Consider the following 15,000-nt stretch of genomic DNA (forward strand, 5'->3'; position numbering starts at 1 on the left):
TCACACATGAAAAGATCACTGTTGCTATGGTTTCATATACAAATCGGGCCTTTCGATGCCTTTTGTGAAATGATTTAGTATTTCATTGGTGTTTATGTAATAAATAGAATATTATATGGCCGCTTGGAGATACAAAATTTCTCTTCTCGTGTTGAAAAATATTTCACTTGTTCGCCGCGCTCACTCGTGAAATATTTTTCAACAATCGAAGAGAAATTTTGTATCTCCGCGCGGCCATGTAATATCATTGATGTCCTACCCTGAAAGACCTGGAGACAGCAAGCAATGCATGACTAAAGCTCTGTAATCACTGATGAACCCTTAACCATAAGTGAGAACAGAAATGTTTCAACCACATACTTATAGCTTTTGTGACTTGCAGGCATCATTTTAATGCTATACATTGTAAATAAAATTAATGTAGACTTTAATAATATCTTGTTCTTTGGGTGCCAGTAAACTACATGTACCAGTATTAAACATCCTTCCCTAACCAACAAATACTGTTACTGCAACTTCTTGGAGTAATCTAGAGTATGAAGGGTTAGTTTCTAAAGAAACTGTGGTGCTGCGTCGGTGGGGAAGTAGTATAGAAAAATTTGGTTTTATCAACAGAGTTGATAATGTAAATTGGCCACCGTACAGAGATTCTAAAAGCTGACGTTTCGAGCGTTAGCCCTTCGTCAGAGCGGCTAACGCTCGAAACGTCAGCTTTTAGAATCTCTGTACGGTGGCCAATTTACATTATCAACTCCGTTGATAAAACCAAATTTTTGTAATCTAGAGTATGGATGAGAAGAAAAGTGAATTTGCTACCTTTTCACCTAAAAAATCAAAGAGGTTGAAGTTGTTAAAGTACTAACTTAAAGTTAGTTTGACCCACATTTTAAGCCTTAATTAAAAAAAAAAAGACACCTGTTTATTTTAACAGGAATTTTCCTCTTTAATGGTCCACCACTACTAACTTTAAACTCTTCAGAGAGCTGAATCAAGGAGAAAAATATGATGTCAAAGACTCGCTAGTTTAAGAATGCAATGCGTGTGTACGCTTCTAAATTAATTATGCAGCACAGAAGTTTCAGGCTTTCAGACTTTTAAACTTGTGTTTTGTGTATGCAATAAGCTGCATTTACACGCTAAAGCCAGTGAGTACATGCCAATGAGATCACTTTCGCTAGATTCAACCCTCTGAGGTCCAATCGGTCAGTTTTGAAAGTGAGTAATGGCCTTTACCATGACATCCAAAACTTACATGTACACCAAAAGCAAACAGCTTAAATTGGATAAAAATAAAACCTCAAAATTTTGCCAGTCAGGTGTTAAGCCACCAAACTTTTATTAAAATCGAAAGAAAAAAAGTAAGGGAAATGATTTTTTTTTATCATAGTAGCACTTTAATTGTTGTAAAGTGAATTAATTATAATCAAGTATTGTTATTTGTCTCATGATACGGTGATGTAGCTCACAACGTTTCAACTTCATTATGCTCGTTTTTGGATGAGCAGACAGTGACCAGATCATCAGAAAATACTTGATTGTTATTGAACTTCAAGGAGTTTTTGCACTTACAATAAACTCACCTTCTGGAGGGGGAACATTAAATCCAGGATACTCGATAAAAGAGCGGCAGATATTATCACCAATCCCACTCTCCTCTTCAACAACATAATTGTCAATGTTACCATCCCCATCATAAAGATTCAAGCTTGGTTTCATTGCACGTGGTAAATAACCAGGAGGATAACCATGATATCGCATCCTATAAATGTAAAGAGGAAGATCTTCCTTGCTAAGCCCAAGTGCCTCTTTCAGGTTATCACTTATCACCCCTGCTTTGAAGCCACCAAACCGCTTCTCAGCCGATTCTTCACCATGATATCTATGTTTCAGACTCACCGGAGAGACAAATTTACCCCGGAAATCTCTTCTGTTTGCATTGATTTTTGCCAGATCCTGCGGCTCAGGGCAATCTTGAACGTTATGACCACTATTTCCACAGTTGAAACATGTTCGACTCGGCTTGATCTTCACCCTTGGCGTTTCTTGGTTAAAAGGAACAACGTTGAAGTAAACTTGTTCATACGTTGGAATATTCCATCCGTCAGTTATCCTTGGATTCTGATCAACCAGAGGAAATCCACAGCAGTCTATGCAGTACTCTTCGTAATACTGAACAGAGCTAATGATGGGTAATGCTATGCTGTCATCCCCACTATGAGTGGCAAGCTTGTCCAGCTCATAATTCAGCTCGAAGACAGAAGGTTGAAAATTTTCGCTTCCAAATGATTCTCTCCCCTCATTATCTCCGGCAGAATTACTGAGCATAGATTGAACAAATTCCTCTACCTTTTCTTTGGTTCTTATAGACGTGCTATTATCGAAATACGTAACCTGAAAGAGCGGAGAACAGTCTTCCGGCGTAGGACTTGAACCTCCATTTGAAGACCGACCACATTTCAAAATAGTTATCAATGTTTTAAGGGATTTCTTCAGTCGCAAGTTCTCTTCCATCAAACATTTTGAAGAAATATTCTCGTTGCAGTTGTTCTTACCCTTCAGAGGCACTGTTTTCGCTTTCTCCACTTCGAATTCTGTAAAAAGCAGTTCTTCGTCAAACGCTATCCCTTCAGCCGCCATTTTGAAACTCTACTAGTTCCTATTCTCCCGGCCCTCAAGATCTTCTCGACCACTGTCCGATATTTGCACATATGGGGAAAGATATACATACCATTCGGTTTCAATAATTTTTGGCATAAACACATCATCAGAAAACACAACTGAAACTGAAATACCGGAAGACAATAATATTAAATTTATTTATTCGAAAAGTTGGGGTAAATGTAATTCTAGAAAACAAGAGATTGCAATATCCGTTGAAAAATGAGGTAGAATATTTAAGTGCAATGGTGAAATATTTTCAGTGCCTGTTGTCGTTGGGTAGAAAAAGCGGCTAAATTATAGAATGCAGGGCCATATATTTCCATCTTAATGAAGAACAAAAGTGCTTATTGTTATGTGTTTCGTTCTTCAAAAGCTTCCGACAATTTGCATAGGATTGCCCTGTGATGGCCCGAATTCTATAATCGCTCCGAAAAAGCCTTTAACAATCTAGACAAAGTTTGAGGGAGTGGTCCACACTTCTTTTCTTTTTTTCTACAGGAGTCAATAATATTGACACAGCCATTTACATTTCTATTCTAGTAGCTAATGCATTGTGATAGACACCCAACCTTGTATAAATTTATAACAAGAAAAAATAAAACAAAAACATACAGTATTTCTGTAAAAATGTTTATTTTAAGGCTGATAAGGATAAAACCAAAGGTGACATGTTGCACCTAATAAATTCCCAAGCCTTTTGCTTGATGGCACAAACAATGTTTACATATTAAATTAAAACCACGTTCATTGTCCTTTTATGTAATTAAGGAAATAAAAAGATGTCTTGAGGCCATTGGTGGACAGCATTCTGTGTTAGGATTCATGAGCACTAATCTCTGTCAGGTATCTCCTAAATAAGGTTCATCCTCATTCTGAGACCAAGTATCACCATCATCATCTCCAAGGTTACCGTCCAAAGCATCACTCAGTTCACCTCCAGCATCAACGGAAAGAGGACAGGTCTGGGCTACCTTACCTGTCATGGCAAAAACATGTTGTGAATGAAACCAGCTCTATGACTTGCCTTTATTCATAGATTTAGGTTGTATTATTGCCTCAGTGTTTAGGTAAGTTATTGGTGGCCAGTTTAACCCATTGACACCTGAACCACCATGGACCGCCATGGACCGCCCTCATCGACGAGAATTTCATCATCTGGTGTTAAGCCACAGCTACACAAGCGATTTTTTGCTCACGCCAGTGATGCAATTTTTTTCAAATTTTGTTGCGTCGCCTGCGCATGAGGGCGGCTAGACTTGTGACAAATTTTGGACACTATAAACAGACATTCCTCCTTTAATTTCATTGGCTAAATACTCTTTAGTCTCGTTGCAAGTGCCAGGAAAAAATTGCAGAGTGGCTACTCGGGCAACTATCTCACCGATTTTGTCGCAAAAGTTTGAACTCTGGTGACTTTTTTCTTGCGATTTTTTCACCTGTCATTTTCATCGCATGCTGGCGACGTGACAAAATTTGAAAAAATCACTCGTGTAGCCGCGGCTTTAGACAGAGTAAAATCTATCAAGTCTTACTCCAAGGGGTCAATGGGTTAAATTGCACCTCAAATTTTGAAGATAAGTTAACTTTGACATTCAAGTTTAATATCCAGATTCTGCAAAATGGTCTTAAACTCATTCATCCACAGCCTCCCAAAACACCTTGCTCAAATAAATTAAAGAAATTAGGAAATAATATCATAGACTTGCAAACTCACATGCAAAAGATATTGGTGCAAATCTCTTGCTGAAATTTATTCTCTTATACGTGGATATTCCACAAGATCTTGACCCATTTAATCTGAAAACAAAGATATGAGATTTTTAAATTATAGCAATGATAGGACTGAGGTGGGTGATATTCCTAACACCCAAAGTTTACAACTACAGGAATATATGGGAATTATACCTCAGATTTAATCAAAATAATATTGTTTCCTTTACAAGACTCAGGGAATCAATAACAACAATATTGTGTCCAGGATTTCAAGCAATGAGATGTGCACACAATTTTGCACAAAGTGTTCACTTCGGTTTAAGAGTCAACTGCACTTTTACAACAACAAAGTTAATGCTCATATTTATTAAATATAAATTCACGGAAAAAGAATACTATTAATAAGATAAACCAATACTGATGACAATTTGTGCACAGTGAACAAAGTAGCCGAAGCTTTCATGTTGGTCACTGTCCTATTTAAATAACTAAAATAGAAGTTAGAATTTAGTACCAGTAATTGCCTATTGATTCCTGGGGGTTCCCCATTGACGAGTAAAATCGTCTGGTGTTAGACAAAGTAAAATACTAAGTATGGCCGGTTTAGGCCAGTTTAGGCATCAAAGCGTTAATTGGTTAACAAGTTTTTCAGTGAGTGATTAACCCATTGACTCCTGGGGGTTCCTCATTGATGAGTAAAATCGTAACCTGTGAGGCATGGAGTAAAAAAATAAGAAATAAGAAATAAGAAAAAAATAATAATAATAAATAAAAATCATAAGCATAAATTAAAGTGTAAGATTATTATTATTATTATTATTATTATTATTATTATGCAGTAAAACTATCTGTATGCACAGTGTCAGAAAGCAACACAGGGTGCATAGCGTAGCCTGTGAGCTAAGCGAAACTTGAAATAATACATAAATAAATAAATAAATAAATAAAATATATATACATATATAAAAATCATAATCTAGGTGTCTAAAACTTATGCCGATAACTGTCCATGGCTAATCTATCAATCTTGATATTAACATTATCATGTTACTACTTTGAAAGTTCTTACAATATTGAGCTTCGCCGATAAAACGGCCTTCTGCATTCTCTCTAAGACGTGAGTAGTCTTTTGCCCAACCAATGATTGCACACTAATCTCTGTCTCTTCCGACCACCCACCAAGCACATCCATGATGATGTTATACTGGTGCACCTCGTATCCTTTATATTTCTCCTTCAACTCCCACCTTAGCAGACCATACTTCATAGTTTTTTCTTCGCTCATCTTCTCTCGATTACTAATCCATGGGCAACTCATCTCTATGGTCATGACTTTCTCGCTCACATGATTCATTATTATTATTATTATTATTATTATTATTATTATTATTATTATTGTGACCTAGAGCGATTTTCAACTGAGTGTCGTAAAACCAAAACCAAAGTAATTACTTTAGCCAATCAGAAAGGACCGAGACAATCCGGTAAACCAATCAAAACTCGAAGTATTTACACGTAGCCGACACAAACCGCGGGAAAATGCGCACGCGCGAGTCACGATTTGTTTCGGTATCACTTCTGATTGGTTGAAACAGTGGCGTGAGAACTTTGAACCAATCACTGAGTGAACTAATCATAAACCAAGGCAATTTGCAGAATTACTTTTAACACTCAACTGAAAACCACTCTATAGACATCTGAAAATTTAAGTGGCTCCAATGGGATTTGAACACATGCCCAGATTAGTGCAAGGATCGTTACTCTCTTTCATCTATAGTCCGCACTTCAAATATATGTATTTCTTCACTTTGTGAAAATACTTACAATCCACTGTCAGTGCTGAGAAATGACTTCAGCAATGATGATGTGGTATTGTTTATGGATCCTGCAAGGGAAAATATTTGCATTGAATATCAAAGTAATTTTATATGATTATTTTTTACTCTGAGTAGGAGAAAAATGGTTCAGGCTGGAGTTTAGTGAATATGAGGAAATCACTGAGCTTCCTCCTTAGTTCCAAGACTTCTAACTTACGTACCTACAGACAAATTCTCCTTCAATCAAAAACTATGGAAGGCAGCATTAATTTAAAAATGCATACCAGTTTCTCAAATCCTTTAGAAATAAGAATATTTGCCTTAAGCGTGAGGCACTGTGAAATTCGAGAATGGTGTATCACCGTGATTAAAGACGTCGTCGAACGTGTAAATAAAAGAGTCTGTAAAGCTTATGCAACATGCACAAGATATATAGCTTACTTGGAGAGGTATTCTTCAAGATATGAGAGGATATCTGCAAATCAAATATAGCTATACGAATTAGAATTAACATTAAATACACACAAGAAGAAGATCAACTTCGTTTACCTTCAAATTTAAAGTTGAAGAACGATTAATTGATCGAAGACAACGTGCAGCAGCAGCCGCCATTTTGAAATTACCGCTGTACAAGCCGCCCGTCTAATTGATTTACCTCATTCTGGCGACGAGGACAAGACGCGCTATAAGCTCTCTGGGAAATTTAAAAGATGGCGGCTCTCTCTGCACGCTGTTTCCGATCGCTTGCCCGCAGTTCGCTTCAAATCTCGGTTAGTATGATGGATCGGTAGCTTGGAAACATTCAGAAAGCAAATTACTTAAGCATTGAGTTCAAATTTTCTTGCAGAGGTCGTCTATGTCGACAAATGGTGTTTCGCAAAGTAAGTAGACTCGACACCCTGGCTGCCAATATTTTTTTCTTTTTTCTTCAACATGAGGAACGATTATGCAACATGTGATCATATTTCTCCAGTAATCGCTTTTCTGCTGTTTCTTTGTTTAGCAAGATGTATATCTTCCCTAGTCGGAAGAACCATTCTAAGAGACTGTGGATTGTAAGTGACAGTTTGTTGTTTAATATTTGTGTGTATGCATATGGAAAAGCACTGTTACAGAACAGTGGACTCCGGTCTGTGCTATAGAGAATTTTGGATAATTCACGGATCAGGTGTGAAGCAAATATTGAGTGATGTTTTTTTCTGTAAGAGGTAGTGCTTTTCTATACAAGTAAGTTATTGTCTTTTAAGTACTGTGGGGTGAAGCATATTTTTGTTCAGGGGTGCAGTCTTTCTGACATTTGTTTAAACGAATTTAAACGAGCTAGTTTTAGGAAACTGTGTTGCAGCAGTTTTTATTTGTAAGTACACAACAGCTCACATTTATTATTAAATTTTGTGTTTACAGGCTGAGAACAATAGCAAGAGATAACTTATCCAAAAATCTTGCCAGAAGATACACGAGAATGTCTGCAGCAGTCAGTAAGTATAACATTGAGCCTTCAAGAAAATGTGTCCTCATGGTCATTCATTCTAGTTATTCGTGGCAAAGAATCCAAGAAATTAAAGTCGTACATTGAAACTTTTGATATGACCCATTGACTCCCGTGGGTTCCCCATTGATGAGTAAAATCGTCTGGCATTAGAAAGAGTAAAAGTCTGGCCGGTTCAGGCTGGTTTGGGTGTCAAAGTGTCAAACAATTTTCTGATTAACCCATTGACTCCCAGGGGTTCCCCATTGACGAGTAAAATCGTTTGGAGTTAAACAGAGTAAAATACTAAGTCTGGCGGGTTTAGGCCGGTTTGGATGTCAAAGGGTTAAGAGATCAGCTGAAATATTGAGACAACTAGTGCCATTGCAAAATGGAGCAAGTTGCTTCATTAACTACAAGTACAATGATGTTTAGCATATGAAACTAGTTGTATGGTTGTTTCCCAGGAACACAGTTAGCTGGTCTGTAATCCTACTAACCCTAACTTAGTATTTTACTCTGTCTAACGGCAGACGACTTTACTCATCAATGGAGAACCCCCGGCAGTCAATGGGTTAAATGGTTGAGAACCAGGCAACCTTTTGCACAGTCAAAGGTGTGAAATCTAGTCAGATAAAAAACAGGGTCTTTAAATGATAAAATTATAATCCCTACTGTGTATGCAACATCTTCATCAATTATTCACATTGCATCTTTTATGGTGATGCCCAAGAAATACATTTATCAGGCTCATTTTGTTCTTCACTTTCTAATTTAATTATAAGATGTTTTAATGCAGGGCTCGAAATTGCGACCAATACGGTCGCATTTGCGACTAAAATATCTGGAGAAGTCGCAAATTTGCGACTTGTTGTCACCTTCGTTCTTTGGAAACAAAAGGGTTAGCAGTAGCCACTTTGCTGCTACGTTTGCTAAAATAAATAAGTAAATGACAAAATTATTTTATTTCTCGCTGTGAATTTTCTCTGAAGGTAGCGTAATTGTATAGTAATTTAGCTGCGATGTTACGTGCACAGCTCCATTCCTTCGATCATTCGCCATTTTCAGCAGTTTCTTTACACACAAGTACTGCGGGCTCATATTTTTTTGCTAAACCGCTGACAACACAATGCAGCGTGGCGATTTTGCGACTAAAATATGCGAAATTGCGACTAAATTTTCGTATCTTATCGCAAAATGCGACTGGATTTTTTCGTTAATTTCGAGCCCTGTAATGGTGTATTTTTGAGTGGTGTTTAAAGTATGAGCAAGCCACAACATGCCATGTACGTTGATATTGAAAACATTTAGAGTATTTTAAGTGCACATTAAAGCTCAAGAGACTGTTTTCCAATTCAATTTTCCATAAAAACCCATGTATAAGCCACATCTTTTTGCCAAAATATTGGGCTCAAAATCGTGTGTGTGGCTTATATACAAGACAATTGCTTTCAGAGGGAGTAAACTGGCTGGTATGGGGTCACAAATAACACTAAAGACCTTCCTTAAATAAGCATTAGATTTTGGCAAGTTTATCATGAACGAACAAACACCTTTTTTGCCCAAGTGTTTTTTTGAAGTTTTTAGTTTTTTTCCTCAAAATTATGCTTGAAATTTGGGGTGTGGCTTATCTACAAGTGCGGTTTTTGCACAAGTTTTTGTGGTATTAAGCCACTACATATTACTCTTTTATCAAGGAACCTCACTTTTTTGGTATGCACAAGCTATGTTAAGTAGTGATATTGGAAAAAAAAAACTACCAGTCAATAGACAGAGCCTAAGCTGTAGGAGGCAGACAACTTTGCATTCCTGTTTTCCAATCATTTTTGCATCGTAAACTAGTTTATTACATCAAATCAGGAATCACTGATTCTGTTGTGGGTGAAATGACAACCAGTTTAACATACTTTAAACAACTTGTGCAGTGCATACAATGTGAAATTTGGAGTAGAAAAACATGTTTGCTTTCAGTGAAAAGGCCAAACATATTTAACCAAGACAGGATGATATTTCAGTCTTGGTGCACTTTAAATATTCATTCATCTCTACTCTCTAATTCGTTTAGATCAAAAGATATTTACTTCTGTTGTGGATATAATATGTGAAGAAGATGAGGGGAATGGAGATGATGAACTTATCACGGATGTTTTAGCGGATGACGATGAAATATTGAGAGTTTGTCATACGCTGAAGACAATGTAGCAACCGGCTGTTAGTTTTAAATACAAAGGTGCCTTTTCCAGGTTCATTTAAGACATCGAAATACCATCCTTACCAGAAATCGAAATGCCATCGTCATCTCTCCACAAGTGCAAACAGTACACGTTCTTGCATCAAATCTTTGAATTCTTTTTAATTTTGCTTGTGACCATAGCAGGTTCGTAACGAGGTTTATTTTTTCGTAACTGATCCCATATTTTTACCCAAAATTTTTGATCCCTGATCCCATAAATGATGACAATTTTGATCCCTGAACCCGCAAAAAATTTGATCCCTAATCCGTTATTCCATGAAAAAAACTTCTGATCCCGATCCCACGCGTTGTGATTCCAGATCCCTAGGGTTGTGATCCCTGATCCCGGCTCTTTTCATGCCTTTGATCCCTGATTACATACGTAGAGGATATTACGTGGCCGCTTGGAGATACGAAATTTCTCTTCGAGTGTTGAAAAATATTTCGCGAGTGAGCGCAGCGAACGAGTGAAATATTTCGCATCACGAGAAGAAAAATTTCGTATCTCCAAGCGGCCGTGTAATATTCCATTTATTATATAAACACCAACCTCCAGAATGAAATACTAAATTGTTTGACGAAAGCATCGAAAGGCGCCATTTTGAAATGAAACCATAGAAACAGTGATCTTTTCACGTGTGAACTTCACGTGTGAAGATATCATGTTTTCGCGCGAAAGCTCACTTGGTATTTTATTGGTGTTTATATAATAAACCTCGTTACGACCCTGCCATAGTTTTTACACGTTTCCTCCAATTTGTGCCGAGATTCAGGTCTTGTATTTTATTTCCCACAGCCAACGGAAAGCAAAGATTTTTTTAATCTGAAGGACTCTTTGTCACTGATTTTCTCAATGAATTTTAGATTTAACAAAACTTCCTCACGTTATGCTTATCCCTATTTGGTAAGGGACTTATGGGAAAGGATAACAGTACAGGCGACATAAATTATTTTAAGTCGTTTATATGCCATTGCCTTATTCTGTGGCATACAGAACGATTACAGTTGATTTAAAGGAAATTGACAACCCAGACTCAGTGCTTGTTACATACTCTTTCTAAGAAATACAGCACAAATAACGAAATTAATGCTGCACACATTAAAGGTCACAGGCAAAAAAAAAAAGATGAAAAAAAAGGTCTAAAATGAAACGCAAGTACTGTTTGCTTGGAAGGGCTTTACTGTGGTGGGCTTTACTGTGCATGGAAAAACTTATCCTTTTGTTCGAAGCCAAATTAAAACATTTTATTTTTGATCCCTGTAGGTATGGTCGTTTTCAATCCCGTACCTCTCGAGCAAAACTGTGAGTCAGACGACGACAGTTTGGAAGCGGTTTGTGGAGACGATGACGAGACATTTTCGTGCTGTGAAGATGCAATACCTGGCCTCTAAAAGCATAATTATGTAACAATAGAACAAATTTTGCAAGCCAGCTGACCTCTTATGTTGTTATAGTTTTAAAAGCCCGTTGCAAGAATGAGTATCAGATGCACCGAACACAGAAAATCATCGCAGACATTTTTATTTGACGTGTAATGTCGATTGTGATCTTTTTTTTTTTATCAATAAAGAATAAGGTTCAAGCCGCAGTTTCGAGTTACGATTTCTTTTTGTGCATGGGAGAGCTTGAATTATTCTCGCAAAGGCCAGTTCTCAAATTTCTTGCGTCTGCAGTAGAGTCTGTTTTTTCCCTTTTTTGTGTTGTTCCGTTGTTTTTGGTGTTGGGGGCTAATTGTTTAGAATTTTGAAATTCTGGATACCTTTTAGTTTAGAACTACTGGTATAAAACGATTTTTTTAACGAAAGGTCGTTGCTTGTTAATGAAACGACTTGACCATTTGTAAAGAAGCCTTAAAACAGCGCGTTCCAGCCAGGATTTTTTCCGATTCACTGACAACTGGTTACTTTCTTTTATTAACGGCATTGATCTTTCTATCTGTCTTCATTGGGCGTATTTATACTAGAGGACGTGCCCACGTCTAAGACATTTTAGACGTCTTAGACTCCGCCGGAGTACGACTCCGACTTCGACTCCGTCGCTAGTGAAAACCAGCCTTGAAAGACCAGCCTTTTCAGTGATCTGAAACGTGTACCTAGACTTGAAAACTCCACAACTTGAGCCAAACTCTTGAATGTCCTTCTCAGTCCTATATCTAATACCCAGGATTCTCCTTTCGTGTACCTCAAAGTACATTGCGAAAGAAAATGTCGCCTGAGGTATCTAGTGTTAACATTTCTCCACAGGGATTCTCTCCATTTCTAGAATAAGAATAAACGCTGATTCCCAATGTCTACCAGACATCCAGAACAGTCAAACTCCATATTAGGGATTTACGACAGTGACGTCGACGAAAACGTCACCTCAAAACAGAAATTTGCGCTACCGTAAGTCTTTCGCTTTTATTCCATCTTCTTCACGTCGTTATGTGTTCCTAACGTCGTGCAATTTGGGCGAAGTGTCCTAAAATAAAATTGGTACGAGCGGTTGCAGAGTAAAAATCACATTGGTATGCTCATGTTGTCATCAAAACTTTCACGTTGTTATGCAGAGAAGCGCAAAAAATATGTGCTAAAATGCCTGAAACACGTGCTGCACGATTATTAATAGACAGCTTAATTAATTTAGCTATCGACTGCAACCTACAATCATTGTGGCCTGCGAACGCAGACGTATTTCCGGCGACTGCCGGAAATACATGTATGTCTGCGTTCGCAAGCTAACTGCAACCGGAAGTGAGCTGTTTTCCTTTTAAACTTGTATTGACTCTACCATATTCCCATATTCATATTGCTGACTATCTTTTCACGATTAGAGACGATTAGTTTGAAAATTTGGGCGAGACTACTGTCCTGCCATGTGGAATGAAAGGACTTCCTGTTGAAACCGAATTCAGGTACAAGTATAGTGGAGAATCTATTACCATCCACATGAGCCAATCAGAAAGAGCAGAACAAAATACCTCTTCAGTAGTTCAGCTAGAAGGTCTGCTCACAAAGCGACAGAAGCCACTGTGAAAACTTCTCAAAACGAGAAAGTTTATTTTTGTCAATTAGAACTGACATTGGATCGGGAGCACCAAATACCCTTTCACTGAGGTAAGTTAGTCATCAGACTAAAATCATGGAAATAATTGTAGTGACGTGGCTAACAATGGAAATATAGCTCTTTTGTAAATGGCCGATAAATGGGAATTGAAGGCCAAATTTTTCGTATTTACCAACACTTCAGCTAATGGATTTTTTTTTTTGCGCTTTTGTCCACTTATGAAACCTTGTGAAAGGACACTGGTTTGTATTCTATGCTGACAAGAGACTAGTCTCTTGATGCTGAATATGCCATCAAAAGAAGATTTAACCTTTGGGACTATAGTAAAACTAAACCCCGAGCTGATGGCTTGCCATTCTAGCTGGCTCTATTGTTTTTCAAAATATTTTTAAAATTGCGAAATCAAGGGATAAAGTTTCGTCATAACGCGAACGTTCCAGGGAACATGTCATGCAATAAAATTCCACTTCGAAAATCTACGCAGAGCTGGGTCTCTCAAAAAGGTTTTCTTCAAGGCTTTTCGTTGGGTGGCCGTTGAAAAATAAGCAACGAGCCGAACTGTTGAATGAAATCCTCGTGAAATTTCTCAAATTTTCGTATTTCAGTAACTAAATAGACAAAACAAGGTCCATTGAATTATAAAATACCTCCCATCGCCTCCACGTTAAAAACATGCATAATTTCAATAGTTTTTCCCATCAGTCTTTCAATGCACTACTCGTGCGATGAAAATTGTCCTGCTATCCATCCAAATTTTTCAACAATGTTAAAAAAAAATTCTAAAAGGAACGGCAAAATTTGAAAGATTGTTTCCTTCAAGACAAAAACTTTGCATATGATTTTTCCAGCTGCATTTACTTTGAGGGCATGTTGGTTGTTCTTGATTAATAACACATTGCTTTGAGGTTTCACTGGTTTTTGCTGTAAACAGGAAAAACGATTCGTCTGATAAAATGGGAATTCCAAACCTCACAGAAACGCAGAGAAGGAAAAAGGCGACATCTTTCAATATTTACCAGTTTTCGGTTACAACAAGTACATGAACATTTTCCTGTTTTTTTGTGAAACTTTTCCCCCAGGCTTTGAATAGAAAGTTCATTTTTCATCTTTATTCAGCTGCGTTTTCTAGTGACGTACACTGGTTAATAAGATATCATGGTTTTACTGACTTAAGAGTGGGAAGAAAAGAAACTGGTATTACTTGAGGCAAGTAGGGTAACACAAGAATTTTCAGTCATCAATCAGTTGTATTTGAAAAAGGCGAAAGGCCGAAATGTGATGTTTTGTACGTGTCTAATTATAAGCTAGCAGATATCACAATCATCTCAAATCAATTACAATTCGACAAAATAATACTGTAGTTCTTTAAGTAACCTGGGCAACCGAGTCAGCGGTAAGGCCTGAGAAATTCTAATAAATTTGCGCATGACAAACGTCCTGAACTGTCCCGTTAAGGATAAACTCCAACAATTAACTGGAGGCTATGAATGGGGAATCGGTACCTAAGAACTACGTTTTATTGCCTTTATAAGATGAAATTGTTAAATTGTAGGTTCTTTAAAATGTAATACCAAGAAAAAACTTTTAACACTAAGCTCAGTGCAAAATGATTGACAAGCACTAGGAGATGTTTCTTTTTTTTTGCATGAATGCAGCCAAAGACACACCTCCAAACTATAGAATCAGCATTTTCTCAATCGAATTTGAAAGAATTTGAACTTGACATCACAGTCCCGCTCAGTCTCCAGTATTCTTACAAAGTCGTTTTAAAGGAAACCTCTACTTAAAATAGGAAAAGTTTTTCACCGCTAATGTTGTCATTAAACGATGGCTGAAGTTCTGGAATCAACGGTGTTTCTTTAATTTTACAATATCACAGAAGGACCGTTAGATAAAATTTGAAAACGATCACGTTTGATGTTATGACCCATCCATCGTATGCTCAGCACTCCGCAGAAGTCTTCACCCAGCTTGCATTTGTGAGCTAGAGGCCCGAAAATGATCTTTCTTTCGGTCTTCTAATCGCCTTTTGGTTTTACCAATATTTAATATAGAAACTGTC

The 15,000-nt window shown here is 37.4% G+C and overlaps 4 protein-coding genes across 6 annotated transcripts in view; 2 read left to right on the forward strand and 2 right to left on the reverse strand.

Annotated features, from left to right (window-relative positions):
- Positions 1-2,652, reverse strand: part of LOC138027279 (zinc finger CCHC domain-containing protein 8-like) — a 6,731-nt gene extending 4,079 nt beyond the window's left edge. Inside the window, exon 1 of the mRNA XM_068874839.1 lies at positions 1,581-2,652. Coding sequence (XP_068730940.1) covers positions 1,581-2,637 — 1,057 coding nt within the window. The 5' untranslated portion in view covers positions 2,638-2,652. The remainder of the gene's footprint in view (positions 1-1,580) is intronic.
- Positions 2,653-3,277: 625 nt separating this feature from the next.
- On the reverse strand, positions 3,278-6,850 carry LOC138027281 (uncharacterized). Its single transcript, XM_068874840.1, has 5 exons — positions 6,741-6,850; positions 6,633-6,666; positions 6,199-6,259; positions 4,376-4,458; positions 3,278-3,637 (listed from the first exon to the last, which is right to left on the reverse strand). Exons 1-5 carry the CDS (start codon positions 6,801-6,803, stop codon positions 3,501-3,503), a joined length of 378 nt encoding a protein of 125 aa, XP_068730941.1. The 5' UTR covers positions 6,804-6,850; the 3' UTR covers positions 3,278-3,500.
- A 20-nt stretch (positions 6,851-6,870) lies between these two features.
- LOC138027282 (uncharacterized) lies at positions 6,871-11,481 on the forward strand. 2 transcript variants are annotated; one of them, XM_068874841.1, is made up of 6 exons: positions 6,871-6,961; positions 7,039-7,072; positions 7,195-7,246; positions 7,596-7,669; positions 9,725-9,889; positions 11,157-11,481. In XM_068874841.1, the coding sequence occupies exons 1-5, from the start codon at positions 6,902-6,904 to the stop codon at positions 9,859-9,861; spliced, it is 357 nt and encodes a 118-aa protein (XP_068730942.1). In that variant the 5' UTR covers positions 6,871-6,901; the 3' UTR covers positions 9,862-9,889; positions 11,157-11,481. The 2 variants fall into 2 exon arrangements, with proteins under 2 accessions (XP_068730942.1, XP_068730943.1); XM_068874842.1 differs by lacking the exon at positions 9,725-9,889.
- A 1,376-nt stretch (positions 11,482-12,857) lies between these two features.
- The window catches only part of LOC138025985 (4-galactosyl-N-acetylglucosaminide 3-alpha-L-fucosyltransferase FUT5-like), a 12,222-nt gene continuing 10,079 nt past the window's right edge, over positions 12,858-15,000 (forward strand). Inside the window, exon 1 of one of the 2 annotated variants that reach the window (XM_068873152.1) lies at positions 12,858-12,988. The gene's annotated coding sequence lies outside the window, so the exon portion shown is untranslated. The remainder of the gene's footprint in view (positions 12,989-15,000) is intronic. The other variant, XM_068873148.1, reaches the window with a different exon arrangement.

Source organism: Montipora capricornis, chromosome 12 (assembly GCF_036669925.1).
Source record: "Montipora capricornis isolate CH-2021 chromosome 12, ASM3666992v2, whole genome shotgun sequence".
Lineage (NCBI taxonomy): Eukaryota > Metazoa > Cnidaria > Anthozoa > Scleractinia > Acroporidae > Montipora > Montipora capricornis.